The sequence below is a fragment of the Leptosomus discolor genome, chromosome 5 (assembly GCF_034619465.1).
Source record: "Leptosomus discolor isolate bLepDis1 chromosome 5, bLepDis1.hap2, whole genome shotgun sequence".
NCBI classification, from domain to species: domain Eukaryota; kingdom Metazoa; phylum Chordata; class Aves; order Leptosomiformes; family Leptosomidae; genus Leptosomus; species Leptosomus discolor.
In genome coordinates, this window is record NC_141395.1 from 53,083,682 (window position 1) to 53,105,811 (window position 22,130).

General features: G+C 38.3%; 1 protein-coding gene across 1 annotated transcript; it reads left to right on the top strand.

Moving 5' to 3' along the window:
• Nucleotides 1-273: 273 nt before the first annotated feature.
• On the top strand, nucleotides 274-20,932 carry ATP6V0D2 (ATPase H+ transporting V0 subunit d2). Its single transcript, XM_009958051.2, has 8 exons — nucleotides 274-403; nucleotides 7,655-7,826; nucleotides 9,682-9,860; nucleotides 13,268-13,347; nucleotides 15,220-15,297; nucleotides 18,614-18,790; nucleotides 20,202-20,279; nucleotides 20,770-20,932. Exons 1-8 carry the CDS (start codon nucleotides 274-276, stop codon nucleotides 20,929-20,931), a joined length of 1,056 nt encoding a protein of 351 aa, XP_009956353.1. The 3' UTR covers nucleotide 20,932.
• Nucleotides 20,933-22,130: the final 1,198 nt, after the last annotated feature.

The window sequence follows — 22,130 nt, forward strand, 5'->3', positions numbered from 1 at the left end:
TCCTTTTTGGCTTCGCTTTAAACAATAATATGTTCATTTTCTGGCTCTGACAGGAGGGAGTTGGATTTGCTCTCTGGCTGTTGTGTAATCATCAGCCCTACTGGAACTACTCTAGGAGCAAGAAACAGGAAGAAACCAGTTGGTAAAACACAATCATAGGCTAGCAGGAAATCAGTGACTATTTGTCACTCCTTCCAAAGGGAGGAAAACAGTTGGTGGCAGATATTCAGAGCCATCAAGTATCCAGCAGAGAGATTAAATCTCCTTTTCTCCATGCCGGGATACTCAGAGTTTTACTTCAATGTGGACCATGGCTACTTGGAGGGTCTGGTCCGAGGGTTCAAAGCTGGGATCTTGACAAGTGCGGACTATGTCAATTTAGCACAGTGTGAGACACTAGAAGGTAAGTCTGATGGTTTATTTTATTTAGGAAGAAATACTGTTGCTTAGACCTTTGAAGAAGGGAAGGTAAAAGACTGAAGTATTGAAGGCTTATCTTAAAAAACAGAGATAACCCTGGTGTCCTTTGAAGAACTGTTCTCATATTTAAATTAATAGCTTTCCATAGAAATTACCCTAGGATTGTACAGACTGTAATTTGCAAAGCAATGCAGATGATGGGATTTTCTAGATTATTGATAAGATTTGGAAATCTCATCCATAGAATTCCTATGGAGATTGGCAACCTTCTCACAGATTTTAACCACGCTATAAAACTGTTCAAGTAAAAAAGTGTCATACCATTTCAGCTGGATAAAATAGTTCCCAAAATCTTATGGAAAGCTTGCCATTTGGCTTCGAGTTTCTCTGTAAAAGATACAATTTTGTTACTTTATGACTTAATGACTTTTAGGACAGTGGGAGACACACTACTTATGAGGAAGAGAAAACCAGACTTCATAAAGATAAGACTGAACTGTTCTCCAGCATAAATAAATAAATAAATAAATAAATAAAAGATTTCTTTCAAGGTGACTTTGCCACAGTAATAAAGAGAACACACACTGGTTTCCAAAACAGCCTTCTGTGGCCAAGACTGGTCACAGCCTGATGAAGACAGACTTGTACAAAAATCATATGACATACCTCTAGACACTTGGCAGGAAAAAAATGCAACAGAAAAAAATAACCTTTCTGAAGGAACATAAAGTTTCTTCCCTTGTCTCCAAAATAAAAGCTATGATTGTACACTGAAGCAACTTCTATAACATGTAGTATATTAGATTAATTTGAAAAAGGAACAAGCAGAAATAAGCAGCTCACTCTGTTTTAAGCATTGGTTGCTTTCTGTATGAAGTAATGAATTTGGGGAAATGAGAAGTGCAGAACCTGATGATTCCCCTATACAAGGGAGTTTTAAGGCTGTCTAAACTATTAGTATAATAATAACATAAGTCTGGGAAGGTTGCTTACCATGCATCTTGCAGATTAAAACAACTACATTTAAATAGATTCACATAGGTATTGACCTGTCAGCAAGATAAAGTTCCTCTCGTAGTTAAAGAAGAGATTGTCAGTACAGTCAATGGCATTTAGAGATTATTCAACTGACCAAGTGCATGTACCTACTTCAGCTGATAAACTGGAGAGCTGTATGAGCTCTCTGTTTCATACAATGGCAGTTTAGACACACAGAACACATGTATACACTTACTCTGAGAACTGAAATCTATTCCTTATGTCAGCTGGACAAAATCAACAGTTTCTGTTGCAGATTTGTACCAGCAGTTGTGATCTATGCAGCTCGAAGACCCTCTTGATATTGTATTTAACTGTTTAAGTCAAATGTCCTGCTCCATGAATATACAGATTTCAGAAAGAGCTAATAGAGCTTCAAATATCTACCAAAGACACAAAGGACAGAATGACGGAATTATTAAATTTTGGTCTTACTTCACTTGTCTCTGTGGAGGAGCTCAATAAATGAAGTCCTCAAAGGCTCCATGAAGAAAAAAACTCCATAAAATCCTGGTTACTGCCGAACAGGATGAAAACATACAGCTTTAAATATTTTTAAAAACATACAATAAAGGAGGTTTCCCACCATCCTTCCCAAAAGAATACTTTCTGATGTTAAGGATAGTTAAGAGAAACAATCTAAATTTTAAGTCATGCTACAAGAAAGTTATTTACAACCAGCAAGTTGTTTTCAAACATTTCTGAGATATATAAACCTTCAACATTATCAAGAGCATGAAATAAATGGACAGATCACAATAGAGACAAAATCCTTTTCTAACATAGATTTATAGTAGAAAGAATGACTTCTCTATTTTTGAACCTTCTTCTTTCTAATGTTCATTCAATTTTAGAATGCAAATTATTTCAGCTACAGAAGCAGCAGCCTTCATCAACCTGCCTACAAGCACATCACTACTATCCACTATCACTTCCCTTTTCCCTCTGTTTAGCTACATCTCTTTCTCTATTGTAATATTTTCTGCTTCTTTTAGACAGTTAACAGATGCCCACCAGTTATCTACCAAATGTATTACTTTTAATGAAAATGTGAGAAGCATTGTATTTGTACACGAGGCTAAATACCCTTACCTCTCTGCACACATAGGATGCTGTAATATCGAAATTGCACCACGAGTATACAGTGCACCAAAACCACAGAACCTTACCTCTAAAGTAAAAAATTTATGCATACATTGTATGTTGTTTCAAATCAGAAGATCTAGCATCTGGATTTGTGCTGTAGTACTATCGTGCTTGTCCAACACTGCCTTCAGTTCATGTCTTTTTCACATTAAAAGGTAATAAATTTAGCCCATTCTGAATTCTGTGGCATAGCACCACACCACAAAAACTGGCCTAAATTGAAGTATTATAAATATGCTAAAACAAACAAGCAGAAACAATCAGAAATGAAACCAAAACCACCTCAAGTAAACCATAAATAGAATCAAAAACATCTTTTAATTTCAAAGTGGTTTTGATATCCCTAGAGGGGAAACCATAATGTCAGTACAGAATAACCACAAGAAAAACTGTAGGTTAGTGCTTTACATCTGCTTGATAATCATGGAGAGAATATAACAGTAAGAGGAAGTAAAAAAAGGAGGATGCTAACTGACTTATGATACCACTATGTCCTCTCAATTCAGGGCCACACAGAGAGAAGAGGACTTCAGCTTAACTTAGACATCCTTTTGGGCTTGTTTGAATTATTATCATTTCCACGGAGCTACCCTGTGGGCTGCAACACTGGCTGAAACCTCTGCAACACGGCATGCTACTAGTTTGGCCGTATGTCATCATCTGTGTCAGGGGAATGGGATCCCCAAAGGAACCCTGCTGACAGTCTTTGAAGTAGAATATGGGGGCAGGTGTAAATTCATCGCTTTATTCTGTCCTTGCTTCCTTGTGTGGTGGAAAGACTACTGCTCCCTAGAAAGGAGACTAGGTCACAGAAGGACAAGCAGCCCAGCTCTGCTCCCACCAACATCACTGAAATAAGCTTACTTAACTTGCCAGAGCCAGGACACGCCAGCACGTGTTGGCTGAAACAACAGTGTAACTGAAAACTGGGGGTTGTTGGTTACCGAAGTGAGGAGTCAGACCAGATGCCATGTGCTTGATGCCAAGAGACCAGATTAATGCTTCGTTCAAGTTCTCACAATACTCCTTCATTCTGATCAGCACTATTCCTGTCTTAACTGTATTCACCTTAAATTAGTCTGCACATTAATTCCCTTTAGACATACTGTTAATTGTGTTTGGTTGCTGTTCACTTGTGAGTGAAATCACGTGATTTAAAATCACATTATTTAAAGTCATACAATTCCTACAGATGATATTCCCGCATATAATTGTGTGAGGAAATACACAATGCAGACGGATGGCAATAGCACTGACAGCTGAAATACAGGAATTTTCTTCCCTAGGGATCTTGTGACATGTTGAAAAGCCCAGGGCCTTGTATAGGTCTCCAGGAGACCCTGAGATAAGATGCAGGTACCATCACTAAAAAGTTTTGGTGAACAGGAACTTCTGAAGCCTCTGTGATGCTCAGCCATCTATTCCCGCCAGGTCATGAGGTCATGTTACTAGTACAAGTGTCTGACTGTTAGTTAGTTCCCAGGTCATATTTATGCCAACAGCAAAGAGATGACTACAATTTAAGACTAGCAGAGCAGTCTCTGAGCTGGACTGAAGTCTGTCATGACATGACCTCTGATTATGACATTTCTTGATATTATATGGTATTGGAGCTTGTGAATCACTCTTTTCTCAGTTGTTTTGGCCAAAGCCATGAGATAGGGTTGAATATTGTTTCTTACATAGAGTATGCATGCTGGCATTATTAAATCAGTTAGAAGAAATACTTCTATAAAGCAGGCTGTGGAACTGACAGGGTCATAAATCCAATATTCCTGGGCACACAATTCCCTACACAGCTTTTGAGAGCCAGGTGGGGCTGTCTAATGTGTTATACCTAATATTTTCATGCCTTACATTAGGGCATGGTTTCTGAAGCCACTCAGTCAGTCAGAGAACTGAGGAAAGTAACACAGTCTTCTCAAACTACTCTTAATCAGTGGTTTTGGTTTCTGTCCATCTCATGATGTTAAACACACTTCAGAATGGTCGACACTTGGGACTGAAATTTGGGGGTTGCAGTCTGCTTTAGGGACTAACACCCTGAAAATCACTGTGTTTGAAATGCATTTACAGCGTGTGACTGAAGGTAGGTGTCAGTGGTTCCTCTGAAAACAAATTGAGGAAAGCTGGAGTTCATCTCTCTGTGTGCAGTGAGGTAGTATTACTTAATCCCACCGTATGCCAAATATTTTTTCCTTCTTTGCCACAAAAAGAGAAAGTAAAAATGATCAATTTCTACAGGAAATGTAGATGTGATATGAAAAAATTAGTGGGTTTTTTTTTTTTTTTAAAGTTGGTCTTACATATTTAGACTAATTTCTGGGCACAATGATGTATTTTTATTCATCTCTTAATCTTGCTTACCTTTCTCTCTTTCTTGAATTAAGTGGGGTTTTTTTGTCTTATTTGGATTCTTTTTCTTCTTCTTACATGGAAGCCTGTACTGAAACTATGACTAATTCCTAGTATCTGGCTCTGACCACTGAAAGACCAATTACCTCTGCCTTCTTTTGTCAACAGTTTTGTGATCACCTATATAACTTTAAGAAGCAATTAGTTTACACCAGTAGCATAAGTTCAGTCTATTTCAGGAAGATCTAGAGAAATGCTAACAGTTCCAGAGAGCTAACTGAGTAAGGCTCTCCTATCCAAGACTGTGTTGATGTGTTTGATACGGATTTGATGGACGGACCATTTGGTGGATAAGGAATTGACTGGATGGTTGCATCCAGAGAGTAGTGGTCAATGACTCAATGTCCAGATGGAGATCAGTGATGAGTGGTATCCTTCAGGGGTCCATGCTGGGACCAGTGCTGTTTAATATCTTCATCAACAAGACTTCATAGACTGTGGGATCGAGTGCACCTTCAGCAAGTTTGCAGATGGCACCAAGCTGAGTGGTGCAGTTGAAATGCCTGAGGGATGGGATGCCATCCAGAGGGACCCAGACAAGCTGGAGGAGTGGGCCCATATGAACCTCATAAGGTTTAACAAGGCCAAGTGTAAGGTTATGCACCTGGACCGGAGCAACCTCCGGTACCAATACAGGCTGGGGGATGAAGGGATTGAGAGCAGCCCTGAGGAGAAGTACATGGGGGTACTGGTGGGTGAAAAGCTGGATATGAGCTGACAATGTGCGCTCACAGCCCAGAAAGCCAATCATAACCTGGGCTGTGTGGCCAGCAATTGAGGGAGGTGATTCTGCCTCTCTATTCTGCTCTGGTGAGACCCCACCTGGAGTACTGCATCCAGTTTTGGAGTCCTCGGCACAGGGAAGACATGGACCTGCTACCTGCTAGAGCAGTCCAGAGGAGGGACACAAAAATGATCAGAGCGATGGAAAACCTGTCCTATGAGGAAAGACTGAGATAGTTGCGGTTGTTCAGCCTGGAGAAGAGAAAGCTCCAAGAAGACCTTATTGCTGACTTTCAGTATTTAAAGGGGGCCTATAAAAAGATGGTGACAGACTTTTTAATAGGGCCTGGTGTGATAAAGCAAGTGGTAATGGTTTTAAACCAAAAGAGGGTAGATTCAGACTAGATGTAACAAAGAAATTTTTTATGATGAGGGTGGTCAAACACCGGAACAGTTGATCAGAGAGGCTGGAAACGTTCAAGGCCAGGTTGGACAGGGCTCTGAACAACCTGATGGAGTTGAAGATGTCCCTGCTCATTGCGGGGGTTTGGCCTAGATGACCTTTATATGTCCCTTCCAGTCCAAATCTATGATTCTATGATTCTATAATTGCTAAGATGAGCTTGAGTGGCAGCCAACACGCATAGAAAACTCTGAGGGTAAGAGTACTTACTTAGCAAGCTACAGTGCTAGACATAGGAGTTGGAATTCACAATGTACTAGTTCTTTTGCTTTAAGTCTCAGTGTAGGCAACCTTAGTGCATGCTAAGAAAGTATACACGTGGGGAAATACGAAAGGGTAGCTACCAAACTGATAAAAAACACCTTGCCAACTGCATATTAACTTCCCTTCCAGGTACACCCTTATTTCAGTCAGTGGGATTGTTGCTGTCCTTTTCCCTAAATATCACTTCAGATTTTGTCTATATATGTGCAAACCATATCACATCATCCCAGTCTACACTCTACAGTAGTTTTAATATAGCATTTGAACATAATTATGCAATATAGCAGGCACTTTTCTAAAAGCAAATGTTAAACTGCTTTAAGCACTAAGAACAGATTCAAATTCTTACTTTTGCCTCATGGTGGAAAATGGCTAGCAGAGGAAATTCGTCAAAAGAATTTTTTAATATCACAAGAGCTTCTTTCAACTTTTTTGCTAATCAACTGATTTGCCTCATTTACCGGAGTGAGGAGCTCAGACAGAATATGTTATGACTACCCAAGTTTCTGGAACAGCTGCTTAGGATCTGGTAGTCGCAGCCATGAATGAGAGAAAGCCAGACCAGAAATATTAAGAGAGTGTAACTCTGCCCTTTCAAGTGCTCCACTGCAGAAGCCTGTTGGAGCTCAGAACCTGAGACAGGCAAGACGTATTATCTCCTCTTCTTCAGGCAGCCTGATAACACAAGATTATAATCTTACCTGACATTTAAGTGTTTAATATAAAAATTTAAGATCTTAACAAAGTTAAAGGATGATTCTTGTTGATGCATAACAGTCCATAGGAGTGTAGGAGATAAAACTAACATGTTATAATGGTGCAAATCAGTGAAATTGAAGCATTGAACAAACCTGATTGGGAAGGGACTAGGGACAGCAGTAATTGACACTGTGCCTGGTGTGGCTGGAAATGAAGGCTACTGGTGAAACTTCTGACAAAGGCGTAATTTATTTGTGCTTTTCTGTGGCATGCAGTAATTCCTACTGGTGGAAGGCAGTACAAATTTGCATTAATTGTGCATTTACTCTATATTAAATCTATGCCAAAAACTTTTCAATAGAGTATGATAAGACACTTAATATGAAAATATAATGTTAGAAATTAACATTTTAAATGGTTTTTATTTGATTTGTAGACAATATAATGACAATTTATTCTCACGATCTTCCCTGAATCTAATTCCAGATCTGAAGTTACATCTACAGACTACAGACTATGGCAACTTCTTGGCTAATGAAACTGGCCCTCTCACCATTTCCACCATTGATGATAAACTGAAAGCAAAACTACTCACAGAATTTCATTACTTTAGAAACCATGCTTTTGAACCACTTGCCGCTTTTCTAAATTTTATCACGTAAGTAGTATTACCACATAGCTCACCACACAGATTCAAAAAAACAGAAGCACAGTTACAAGTTAAAACAGTGTAAATGCATCATACTAGAATTTCAATTAAGTTTCAAAAATAGAAAGATTACTTTGAGACAGCAACATTTACATACTTTATTTGTTAATAAAAGTTCTGAAAATACATATATATGAACAGCTGTTATCTTTGCAGATTTTTTCTGTGTACAGTGGCAGGAGGAATGGTAGAGATCGAGAAAAACGGTTAGCATTTTCAAACATCATTTAAGTGAAAGAACTTGCAAAACTTAAGTTTGTAGGGGTGACCGCTGCAAGATCAGCAATTTCATGATGTACAGGGCAGTGATTTAATGCTTAGGCATGTGGCAAGTTCTAGACTTTTTTTAAAGGGGAAAAGACAACACATCATTCACCTACCAAGCTTCTTATATCATTTGAACATTAAAAATGTTATGTTGTGTATTGCAAGATACTTAGATCCAAGCAGCTTTTTTTAAAAGTGCTGTTTGATGCCAGATGAAGAGAAACATCTGATCTCAATACAATAATAAACAGATAAAATTTCTAAATGAATGGATTAACTTTAAGAACAGGGATCTGCTTTATAACAGTGTAACAACATGGATTACCGAAATGTCAGCAGAATATTTTACCTAACTGTTTACTCTCCTTGAACTTATCTTTTTATATATTATAACAAGAACATTAGATTGTTCAGCTTACTTTCAAGGAGTATTTTTATTGTAACAGCAAAATAAAGTATCATTCTTTTTTTTTTTTTTTTTTTTTTTTTTTTTTGGTAAAGTGCAGCTGACCAGTTTTAGGCTAATATATCAACAGGATATTAAAGGCTGCCCTAGCACAGCTGTAACCTGTAAGCATACAATGTTTACATTTTGCTTCAGGGAAATGAAAGTGGAAATATGAAAATTATGGCAGCTCTTTTCTCACACTGATTGACACGCGTGTGTACACGTGCATGCACAAACTCTCCACATCATTGTTTTTTTAATAACGGAGATGCTAGTTTAAGATATTTAACACAATTCTTAAATCATTGAATTACATTTCACAAGATCCTCAAGTCCCCTCACAGATTTTGTGTGAGATGATATTAATCCCTATAGGTCTCTAGCTGTGCTCTGAATAAACAATGCAAGCTGAAGACTCTCATCCTTGTTATAGGTGTCCCAAGGGAATAGTTTTCCCATTTCCAAGTCACTGGCAAAACACTTATCAGCCCCTCTGACAGTAAAACTAGTAAGAAGCTGATAGAAAACTTCTACTGAAAAGAAAATTTTTAGCAGTAAAGAAGTCTGTGTGAATCTGTTCTTAGTTTCCTCATGGGAGGATGTTTAAAGCTGAGTGAGATGAAAGCCCTAATATTGGTCCATCTGCATGAACTCTGCAGTTTTAGTGCCAAGATTCCCACACGCTTTTTCTCTGTCCAGATGGTCTATATGAAATAGCAAAATTCCAAACTAAAGCTGCTGGCTCAGGTGACTTACTTTTTGATAACACTTATTGTCCCTTGTTATAGTGAATCCACATTTCACAGCTGATATGCTTATTATATTCGTGTTTCAGTTTCCCCTTCTTTAAAAGTGTCCCTTTTCCAAACCAGTCATATGGTTTAAAACTAGTACTGTGTTACCTACTTGCTATTTAAAAACTTCTGTTTGTTTTTCATGAGACATTGATACAGACTGAACGTACAAACCTGCAAGTACTGTGGTTGTTTCTGATTTCAGTATTACCACTAATTTTCAAAAATCTTGGTTTTGTATTTTTTCAAAGGAAAACTCATTATAAAGACAAATCTCTTTTTCTTTCAAATACAGATACAGCTACATGATTGACAACGTAATTCTTTTAATAACTGGCACATTACATCAGCGGCCCATAGCTGAACTTGTTCCCAAATGCCATCCACTGGGGAGCTTTGAGCAAATGGAAGCAGTCAGCATTGCCTCAAACCCCACGGAGCTTTTCAATGCAATTTTGGTTGACACACCATTAGGTAGGAACACTAGATTATTTCTTGCTTTCTTCTTGAAACTACTCATCCTGTATTGTTAAGAATATCTTAGATGGAGTAGCATGCTTTCCGTGCTGTGTTTTAGTAACACAAAACATGAAGTGTGGATCAAGCACTTCTGAAGTGGTGTTCAGGACATGTTCTTGTAACATTTATTAACAGCTTCTATATCAACCTTGGGTAGCAGACATGCTACTCAAGGAGTGTAATGGATACCTTTTATATCCAAAGTAGCCACTAATTTAGACATCTACATTTTTATTTCAACACCTGCATCAATTAAAAAATGTAAGATGAAATCTTGCCTATTCCTCACTAAGGCTCAAGAAGCAGGCAGTTAATAATAAATATTAGATTTTCTGGTAGCACCTAGATTCCCTCTAGGGATTTGTGCATGATTCAAACACAAAGAAAATCCCTATTTTGAAGGGCTAAGTCTAAAAGCAAAACAGAGTGAGGGCTGGGAATGTTGCATTCTGAAATCGGGATGAAACTCAGCTCAATGATGTGCTGCAGCAACCAACACGAACAAAACCGAACAAGCTGTGGAGCAGTGCAGGGAAGGGTACTGAGAATAAGACGAAACTGGATGGAACTTCATGGAATTTCATGAAGATCAACAAGGCCAAGTGCAAGGTCCTGCACCTGGGTCAGGGCAATTGCAAGCACAATTACAGGCTGGGCGATGAGTGGATCAAGAGCAGCCCTGAGGAGAAGGGTGTTGGTGGATGAAAAACTGAATATGAGCCAGCAATGTTCGCTTGCAGCCCAGAAAACCAATCGCATCCTGGGCTGCATCAGAAGTGTAGCCAGCAGGCTGAGGGAGGTGATTCTCCCCCTCTGCTCTGGTGAGACCCCACCTGCAGTACCGTCTCCAGCTCTGAGCCCCCCAGCACAAGAAAGATGTGGACCTGCTCAAGCAGGTCCAGAGGAGGCCACGAAGATGCTCAGGGGGCTGGATCACCTCGCGTATGTGGACAGGCTGAGAGTGCTGGAGTTGTTCAGCCTGGAGAAGAGAAGGCTCAGGGGAGACCTTATAGCAGCCTTCCAGTAGCTGAAGGGGGCTACAGGAAAGGTGGGAAGTGACTTGATCAGGGAGTGTAGTGACAGGACGAGGGTAGATTTAGATATTAGGAAGAAATTTACTGTGACGGTGGTGAGGCACTGGAACAGGATGCCCAGAGAAGCTGTGGCTGCGCCCTCCCTGGCAGTGTTCAAGGCCAGGCTGGATGGGGCTTGGAGCAACCTGGTCTAGTGGAAGGTGTCCCTGCCCATGGCAGAGGGGTCGGAACTAGATGATCTTTAAGGTCCCTTCCAACCCAAGCCATTTTATGATTCTATCATTTGAACATATGTGAAACCACTGTGTGCTCTCACCTTGAGTACTGTGGGTTTGGGTTCTGCTTCTCAAGAAGGCTTAGTGGGTTGGCCCCAGACAGAAACCAAACTCCCATCCAGCCACTCGTTTACCCCCTGACCCCAGCACAACAAGACGAGAAAACACAGGAAGAAAGGAGCTCATGGGTTGAGATCACCTACAAAGTACTGTTACAGGAAAAACAGACTCAACTTGGGGAAAATGAACTTGATTTATTGTTGGTTAATACATATATAATTAATTATTGATCCAGACATTAGGAAACAAATAGAAAAGATTGAAACATTTACATACTTAGGGAAAACACCTTTCCTCTCCTCTTTTCCAATCCTTCGCTCTAGGCTCCTTTCCTTTGCCTCGTGGTTATCACTGCAGGTTACACTGAGTCCCTTTGGAGAGGCAATGAGAGGCACAAGGAGCGGGGACAGTTTACAGTCAGTATGTGGCAGTTTCTCTCTGCCGCTCCTTCCTCCTCACTCTTATCCTCTGTTCCACTGTGGGCTCTCAATGGGCTGCAGTTCCTGCCAGTGCTATCTCCTCCAGCGCAGGTCCTCCACAGGCAGTGGGGAGTACCTGCCCCAGAGCCATGGAGTGACTCCTTCTCTGACTTTGGTATTCCCTCTGCTGTTTCTCAAAAACTTTTTCCCTCCTCCTCTCTACACTCTGTGGTTTTTGCCGTTTCTTAATATATTTTCCCAGAGGCACCACCTGCTTGGCTGAGGTGCTCAGATGTGTCCTGAGGTGGGTCTGTTGGAACTGGCTGGAACTGGCCGTGCCCGGCCCAGGGCAGCCCCGGCCTCCCCTCACAGAGGCCATCCTGCAGCCCCCTGCCAGTGCCTGAAATCAGAGAAGGTACACAGCAGGACAGCTAAAATGAACAAGGGGCAGACAGACTGGAAAGGCTGGACTCCAGCTTGGAGAGGACAAGGCTGAAGAGAGATATGGACAATGCTTGCAAAGTCCTGAGGGCAGCGGTTTGTCCACAGTGAGCTGTGAACTGTTGCTTACCAAATCCTTTAGAAGACCAAATCCCAACAGAAAACAAGTAAAAGAAAACACTCTTTTTTTACACAGCTGGTAGTAAATTTCTGGAAATTATTTTGCTAAACAAGTTTGTAAAAGCAGCAAGTAATATCAGATCTTTAAAAAGATGGGACATTCACGGGCCACAGATCTACAGAGAGATACTAAAGGAAATGGTCAGGGCTACACCCTCTAATGTTCTTCATCCAAAATCTGCATGCTGGAAAAGTAGGAAGGGAGACTACCACAAAACAGAGCCAGGCTCACATGCTCTCTCTAAATACCATCTTCCATTGCCACAGTCTGAGATAACACTCTGTCATGCAGCACTGGTCTGCCCTACTGGCATAGCTTAGAACAGTGAGAGACTGGCATACTTTTGTCAGTTGTGAATATAGCATTTTTAGGTGATCTAGCTGCACAAATGAACTTCACCCTCTGCCTCCCTGTTCAAAACCTTGCTCTTTAGCCAGTTCTGCCAGGGACCTGGAAGCACAGATGTTCAAGATCAAAGCTTGTGCCCCTTACTAGTGGCAACCTGTTGCCTTTCCTCCTCTACAGACATACCCAAAGAGGAAGAGAGAAAATAAGAAAGAGGATTTGCCTTAACAATTGCAGAATACCAGCATGATTTAAGACAAAAATTATCTTTCATGTTCTTCACCAGAAAATCTCCCTAATGCCCAAACCATATACTTCAGAGAAGATTAGGGCTTTCATTAGCATTTCCTATCCGATTCTCTCTGAAGATGTGGACTCTGACTGCGGCACTGATTGATTCCTCTCACAGCAGATTCTCATTAAAAAGAAGGGAGTAGGAGGATAAGGGGAAAATCAAGAGGATTTCTCTTCTTCTAGGTTATATCACTCTTTCTTGTACAACAGAAATCTCAGATCCTTACTCACACACTGGTGAATGGCAATAGACCATGGATGCATATTGTCAGCTCGTAGATTTACACTGCAATATAATAAACTCTCCTTTCAGCTGCTTTCTTTCAAGACTGCTTGTCTGAAAATGACCTGGATGAAATGAACATTGAAATAATGCGCAACAAGCTGTACAAGGCAAGTTCTTGCAACACAACAATAATATTTGGGGTTTTTCAAAGTGTCTCAGAAAAGGATGTCAGTATCATTAACCCTGTTTTATGGATGGGGAAACAGAAGCATGGTGAGATAAAGCAAGCTGTCTAAGGTCACCTGGTTGGTGACAAGTCCAGGAATCAAATCCAGTTCGTTTCATTTCTACTCCACTGTTTGGAGAGTTTTCAAATTTTAGGTCTGCATCCAAATTGTAATTTAATATCTCATTAATGAAAATGCTTTAGGTGTCAGGCTACTATCCAGATCCATTTGCTTATGCATAACTCAGTTATCCACCAAATGCTACAGAACTGTTAGCTGCTAAGTGAGCCTATCAGGCTTTTGGCTAACATTTATTTTTGTTTATACCATTTGGTAGATGAGATTTGAAAAGGTCTAGTTGCTTTGAGTGTAGCTAACATTTTTTTACTTAAGGGTTTTGTATAATTTTCTTCCTTTTTAAATTATCTTTAGTAATGCCACAGCACACTGTTGAAAGGATATGCATATAACATGTGCCTTGCATTTTCAAAATACTTTACAAATATTAGCACATAGGTCAATACTCTTAGGATGGCCGCTTTAAAAGCTATACATATTTCATTCCATTAATGGTTCCTCCTGGCACATTCTCTCGAAATTCTTTGTTCTCTTTCTTTCACAGTGGATGGCTCAGGCTGCAGGAAGTATTCTTGCAGTGATCTGATTGCACTAGGAGGAAAGAAAAAAATTTATCTGTTTGTTTTACAAATGATATTTATAAATTCCCAAGCCAACATTTGATTCTTAAATATTCTGCTACTTCCTTTCACTCAAAACACCATCATTTATGCTGAAGTATTTTACTTCTTTCACAGTACTACTAAACTGGACACTCTTTTTCCATTTAATAACATGCAGATTCGATTCTTATATCCTGTGTGGACGACCATACATTTGCACTTATTAAAGCTATTTTTGTTTGTTTGGTTGGTTGTTTTTTTCCTTCTCACTCTTCTAAGTATCAGGGGCATCATTCTGCAAATATTTCTAAATTATTAATATATCCTTTCTCCTCTGCTTCAGCTGTCAATGCGATCAATTATGTTTCAGCTGTACTATCAGATAGCACTATAAAGAACCTAACACATAATCCCATGTAGCCGATTACCCTTGAGATGTCTCTACTTAAAATTCACTTAACTGCATAGTTAGTGACAGCTTCTTTTAATAAGATTGTGTGAAGTTGTAGCAAATGCATTTTGATTACATAAATGTTCCCTAAGACAGTATTTTGGGGGGATGGAGAGGCAAGGGGAACAACATCTCTGAGATATTTCGGGTCCTTCCTGCACAGGTATTTTGAAATGGGTGCAAAGGCCAGAATCCTTAATAGACCAGAAGGCTCTGCAGACCAGTATAACAGAAGTTTCAGAAGCTTTGTCCAGTGTTCTGTCCTAATCCAGGTTAGAGCAGTAGGGATTAGTTTGTGTATTCTCATAGCGCTGGCCCAACAGCCATGGCATACTCCCAAATCCCCTCCTCCACACTATAAATACAATTTCCTCCAGTTATCTGCATATTATGCAGTGGAAGCTCAACGGAGTTGAAGAAGTTCCTTTTTTTAGAGAGCAAAGAAAACATAGTATTTGTCCTATAACAGTTTTTTAAAACATTTGGATCCATATTGTAATAACAAGACATTTGCACTTTAATATTTCAACTTTCAATCCAACAAAGTAATACTTGAATTTAAATTCATAGCTAGGATTATCAATGTTAATGGAAGTATTCAAATATGAGGTTCATGACTATATGCTGTGCTGGTCCAAGTGTTAAGTAGCATTAAAATCCTTCTTTTCTTCTTTCATGTAGTCTTATCTTGAGGCATTTTATAAGTTTTGTGAAAAACAAGGTGGTACTACAGCAGAAATAATGAGACCTGTTCTGGAGGTAAGAAAAATTCAGTCTTTGTATGTGAAAGTACTCCACAATGTTTTCATAATTAGGTTACTTGGTTTTCCCTGATCCTTCTCTCTCCATTTGCAAAGTTATCTGTCAAATGTTTGCTTCTCCTCTGAAAAATAATCTTTTTTCTAAGATGTAATGAAGACTTTATTCCAGGATGTCTTTCACCTCTTGACTAGAGAAGCAGCTAGTCCACTACCAGGGAGGAGTTAGCCTCAGTTAATATTTTTCTATAACAGAGAACAGAACAGAATAAAGGTTCACTAAACTCAAATTGTTGCCCCTTAACATTTTTTTTTGTATTCTTTAGAAAAACTAAAAAAGAGGATTATTCTTACACCTCCTAGCAAAATTAAATTTAGGATAGCTGAAGTCTAGCATTACTGTATATTTACTAATCAATAATCTTTAAGCTTCACTGCATTATTATGTTTTTTTACTCTCCTATTAATGGTTGAAGTTAGAGTTGAGTGACTGAAACTAGTGTCATACAGAGAAGTCCAACATTCCATGTTTTATTTTTATCTCAACTCAGAAAAAATTAGTATTTTTTTTTTCCATGGCATACATAATTCCTAATGTCCTCCTCCCCAAAGCATATCTGCAGCATAGTGAATGATATTTTTCTATCTGTTGCTGTAATAAAACATGCAGAAATTCCTAAAATTGAGTTGTCAGCATTCAGTTTTGTTTTTTTGTTTTTTTTTTTCATGTGGTTTATCACAACCGTTTGTAGAGTCTGAGAGCCAGATCACCCATTTGCTTCCAGAGTCTTTTTTTCTGGATAAGCAAAACTTATGCCCTGGAAACTGAACAAAATTCACTGAGCTCTGATAACATCACACTGAAAGTTTGCATTATAGGAGAGAGATAACAACCTCAGGAGCTCACCCCTGAAGGAAGAATGAGACTAAAGTACATGTTATGAAACAAAGTCCTAAAAGGGAATGCAATGTCATATTATTTAACCAGGTCATAATGTTTCAGGATATGTTCTAAAGAAAATATTCTTAATCAAGTTAAATTGATCAGAAATTAAGTATTTTGACTATTCTTTTCTGAAAAAGAAAAATCAAGAGATTGGCTGGCAGAGGTAAAGACCTTTCCCACAGTTGATTCAGATGTTTCAGAAAGTTCATTTTTAGCTAGAAATGCATGTTGTGAGCAGATTACTTACCAACATTAGTTTAAGCATGTTGTAAAACTCTCTTTATACCAGTGGTGACAGTTTGTTCTATGATAAGCTTCTTTAAAATCCCTATCTAATGTCAATCAGCTAGGAGGATAAACTTTTCTGTAGATTTCCTTTTCTATAATGTTTTAATAATACAAAGACACACATAAAGCAAATTGCTAATGGTTGAATTCACAAAAAGCCAAAGTCTAATTATTCAAAAGAATACTTGCTATTTATTTTGTCATCTTATATGTAATACTACCAACCTGACCCTATCAGAATGAGGCTGAGCTATTTAGCTCCCCATCTCCTTAACCACCAGTCATGGTGCCAACCTTCCACACTAAAAGTACTGATGATCTGTCTTCCAGCATAGACATCAAATGTTTCAAGTTTAACCCTGAATTTGTCAAGAAACTGCAGGACTGCACTGCAGCTAGTGCTGTGCCTACTATTAGGGCCCCATGCTAATTCTCAAGCAGCTGACATGTTACCTTAGTTTCCCATATGGAAACTAAAGTACTTAGAAAATGTTCAGCCTGTGACTCCCCCTCTACCTGAAGCAATCAAATGACCCAAGTCACCAAGTAACTGCCTCGTGGTACTCACTGTGGAGAACCTCATGTGCCAATAATTTGATGAATTGAGACGTCTGTACGGATGGGACTGATCATGCAAATTTTCTCAAACTGGGAGCCACCAGAAGTAGGCCCCAAATCTGCTAGCATTAGTTGCAATTGCATGTGAGCACGCTTTTTTTCCTCCAATAAAATCTTACAAATCTAACAGCTAGATTCTACATGGCTTTAACAAGTTAAAAAACAACATGTATTTGTCCTTACAAAACAGTTTCACTAGGGCTGATATGCCTGTTCATAGTAATAAGGCAAATGAAATTTGTCCCTGTTATTCATTAGCTAGAAATCTTTTCAAGCATACTTATTTTCTTCTCATTATTTCTCTATTGTTTACCCATTTTCCTTACTCTGAAGTCAGTGCCAGAGGGCAGCTGGGTCCCTGTTACAGTGTGTTCCAGTACACAGGAGTAGGATCTGCGAATATGTGCTTAACTGCTAAAGTTGTAGAACTGTGTTGCTACTGCAGTCTTACTAGTCAAGAGAAAAAAGTACCTCTCTGCTTAAAACAGTTCAAAAATTCACAGCATAAGAAACTTTGCAAGCTGCCTAAAATGTGTATGTGCTGTATATGCTTCACTTGGAAGATTTTCCTGTATAATCCTTGCAATTAGAAAGGGCTCTGCTGTTCTTACAACACGAAAGCAAGGAATAAAGGAAGAAATAAAACCATAGTCAATTTAAATATCAAGAGAGAATAACAGATTTAAATCAGACAGAATTGAGTAAGATTATTCTTATTTACCGTTACATTTTTAATTCATACTGTAAGAATGGCAAGTGAAATTTTGCCTTGTACAAAACAACAACCAGAGATCTAGACATTAGAATGACTTTCAGTCTGCTACTGCAGGGAAAATAGAGATACTACAGGCATCTGAACATGGCAGAAAAAATATAGCCTTTGATTCTATGTGTTAAAAATTAACTGTTATTTGAAACACTTGAAAAATTTAACTTGGCAAGTAAACAGCCCCCTCCACCTTATTAAATTATCGTTTTAAATATGTGCATCCAGAAACTGTTGTTTTGGTTTTTTTTCCCCAGAATTTCCATTCAAACTTTACTTTCAACAGCACTCTGAGCTACCCCAGATCAGTATTACTGATTGTTGGTCCTTTCCTGTATTATTATTATTTGTAAGAATCTATTTCGTAACTTCGGAAGGGTGTGTGAGGGGATTTTTTGGTGTCAACATCTGGGTAACTAAGCAGGGAAATGAAGAAGTAGCAGAGATTACATTTTCAGTACAAAAATCACAGAATGAATGCTTTGCTTGCAAAACACTGATTGATTTTCTAGTTAAAATTTAACAAGTATTTGCAAATAAGGATTAACAATTTTTAAAATAAGGTATGTTTCTATTGCTCTGAAGTCCACTTTTTTAAAAGTTTCCATAGTTTAGCTTACTGAAAAAAAACATATCCCCACTTAAATTTAGAATGAGATCTCTAATAACACCTCTTTATTCTTTGGTTTGCATGTTAAGTTTGAGGCAGACAGACGTGCCTTTATCATCACTATTAATTCATTTGGTACTGAGCTGAGTAAAGACGATCGAAAGAAGCTGTATCCAACCTGTGGAAAACTGTATCCAGAAGGATTACACCTGCTGGCCAATGCAGATGACTACGAGCAAGTGAAGTGTGTTGCAGATTACTATGCAGTATGTAATCTAATTTCTTAAAACAAAAAGCCAAAATACAAATACTCAAGATCTCTTGTTGTCAGCAAAATTTTAAAGAGTATTCACATAAGTTAAAAGCATTTTTGAGAGAGAAAAAAATCAGTAGATACAAAAGATCCCATAAAGATGTTATATGGAATCAAAGGCCTTTAATATGAAGACATATTATTACTGTAGTGCAACACAGAGTTCTTCTTCCAGCGATGTTTAAATAAGACCAAATCACATTCCAGTAAACAAAACTCTTCCTACTTCATTAACCCTCCCCAAACTGAGTTCTACTTCATAGCTGCTGCCTCCAAGATTTTGGAGTAAAAGCATAAGTCATTTTAGAATAGTTTGGGTCAGAAGGGACCTTTAAAGGTCATTTTAAAATGAGCTGACTAAACAATTCATGTCACAGATGAGTGCAAAACCTGATTCATTACTAGTGTACTGTAAAAATGCCCTTCAGAAAAGTTTTCTCTAAATCACCGATTGTATCAAAGAAGTAGATGAAGTCGCTAATACTGATGCGACTAGTGCTGTTATTAAAGGTGACTCAATCTGTAACACTTGCTCTATGAACTAACTGTGGCAGTCTGACTACCTGTAATATCTAAGCTACCTTCAAGTAGGTAAACAAAACAAAATGATGTCTGGTCTACTGCTTTTTCCACAGAAGAAACAAAGCTGGAGATGCACATCTGTTCCTGTGCATATGTAGAATGTTAGAAGCATGCGTCATGTCAGTGTGGTACAGAGCAAGCCTATTCATGTGATGGGGGGATATTTAGACAAATTTGGGAACCATTGTATTAGACCTATACTGCACTGCTGCTTTATAGGAAAAACAAAACAAATACACAGAGAAGCAAATTACACAGAAAGGTAACACATCAGAAATGAAGTCAAATATATTTACAGAATATTCCAGGATGACATATCACACTAACGGATTGAGATACAATATTAATGCAGACAAAGCAAATTCAGCTGACTACTGGAAACAAAATGAAGAGCCATGTGAGGATCAGAGTTCAGGGGTTTGTCTCCATTTACAGCTCTGGCTCTGATGGATACTATTTGTACAAGAAGTTCAGTGCTCTCTGTCCAAAGGAGTGAAAGGTCATGTGTCATCCTACAATAAGTCTCATTTAGTGCCTTTAGTAAATTACCTTAAGTTGTAGGAAATGATAGTAAGAAATACAGGAACAAATGTGATTTTTCTTTCTTTTGCTGACTACATGCTTTTAACTTTTGATTTATGTAGAACTGTAATCTATACATGAGTTCTTCTATACAGAAAGATTACTTAATGTAGATTCATTAATAAAGTGATGTAAGGTATCTGTGCTGCACAGAATGCACAAGTAACTTATTTCCATTGGGTGGTTGTCTATGCTTTCAGGAATACAAGGCTGTGTTTGAATGTGTAGGGAGTGGCACCGGAGAAAAGACACTGGAAGACGCATTTTTTGAACATGAGGTAAGAGCTTCTAACCTTAAAATATCAAAATGAAAGTTACCCACCTGGAATAACATCTAAAACAAGAATGAGGTACTAGGCTTTTGATTATACTATACTGCATCACTCAGCTTTGTAGTCAAGAACACAGTATTTCTATGGCTGTCAATATCTGGCTGAATCAAAATAGAAGGATTTACCTTTTTAAATAAAATAAATCCCAGGACATTCTTCTGAAGACTAGTTATAGAACTGTCAACCCTGATAGCCTGTCCAAAAGCCTGAAGAAGGTATACTACTACTGTCCTTTATTTACCTGTAATGTTGCTGTAGTCTATTATCAAAATTAATCCACAGATGACATTTCAATTACATTTATACTCAACAGACTTCTAAATATAGTATTGGTTGTGAAGTTACATAGAAAACTTGATCATAAAAGCTACCATATAAAAATCACATTTGCCATCTTCATTATTTTATCATAACACTTGTTTCATCTTTTCCACAGGTAAAGCTGAATGTGCTTGCATTCAACAACCAGTTTCATTTTGGAGTATTTTATGCCTACATAAAGTTAAAGGAACAAGAATGCAGGAATATTGTATGGATTGCCGAATGCATTTCTCAGAGACACAGAACCAAAATTAACAACTACATTCCAATTTTCTAAATCTGAGAATTTATAATCCTACAATGCCTGAAAAGATGCATTATTTCATAGAGAAAAAGAAACATCTTATTCTGAAAGTTAACTCTTATCAAACGTTTTAAATTGAATTAATGATCCTCCTTATATAGAGCAGTGTAAGAAAATGTAATGCAATTAGAGATATGAGTACTTTATAAGAAAATATTAGCGCGCTTATTCATAGTTTTTGTTGGTAAATGTGTTCCCCACTGTGCCTATTTTAACTTAATTGACCAATAAAAACTCCCTGCAAGGTCTTGCATACATATTCTTTCTCCTTTGTGGAAGCAACCTTTCTATCAATGACATTTGAAAAGCTCTTTAATGGCTTAATTTTGAATAATGGTTTTCTCAAAGAGCCAACTAAACTATTACTTCTGTCTTACACTTACGGTCTTCTTCATGGCATACAAGACCTAATACACAACTGAGAGAGAAACTTTAAGGTTACTCTGAGATTCCACTTAAGGAATCTCAAGAGAGAGCTTCCTGAACCTTTCTAACTGTGACACTTCTCTGCAGCTAAACGTAAATAAGTGACTTCATATTCATGAAAATGTTTTCACTTATTCCTTTATGATTACATGTGGAGCACTGTAAATGTCAAACAACGGGTGTCTGATCTACTCCACAGCAATATAAATCTCCTCCCAGCACACCAAAGACACTGTCTTCATGTATGCACTAGTGAAGATTATGAAACATGAATGAAAATACCAGCCAAGTCTGTATCAGTTTTACATCAGACACAAACAACACCAGCTCTGAGCTATTTGAGGACCTGGCTAAGATCAGTAACTAAAAATAGAGCAAACAGTTGAAGCCAGATTGTAGGAGGACAAGATTAATTCTGCCAAAGAAAAAGGAAGGCTTTTGAAAGCCGTATCAACACTCAGCCTTCCTATTCCATTCTAAAAATTTGCCCTTTTATCTTTGAAGCAGGCCATACCTTGATTTTCTGCATGACTCCTTAGTTTCAGGCTGCACAACAGCAAATCTCAGTCTTCAGCTGACTATGTTTCCAGTAATACGATACAGAAATAAAATCCATTTCCTGCTGAGTAGACAGAAAAATAAAATATATCTGATGTCAACACCTCAGAATTATGGAAAACATTCAGGCATCATGGTTTTCAGAACTGAGATGTATTACATCTCTCTCTCTAACATAAACTTGTGCG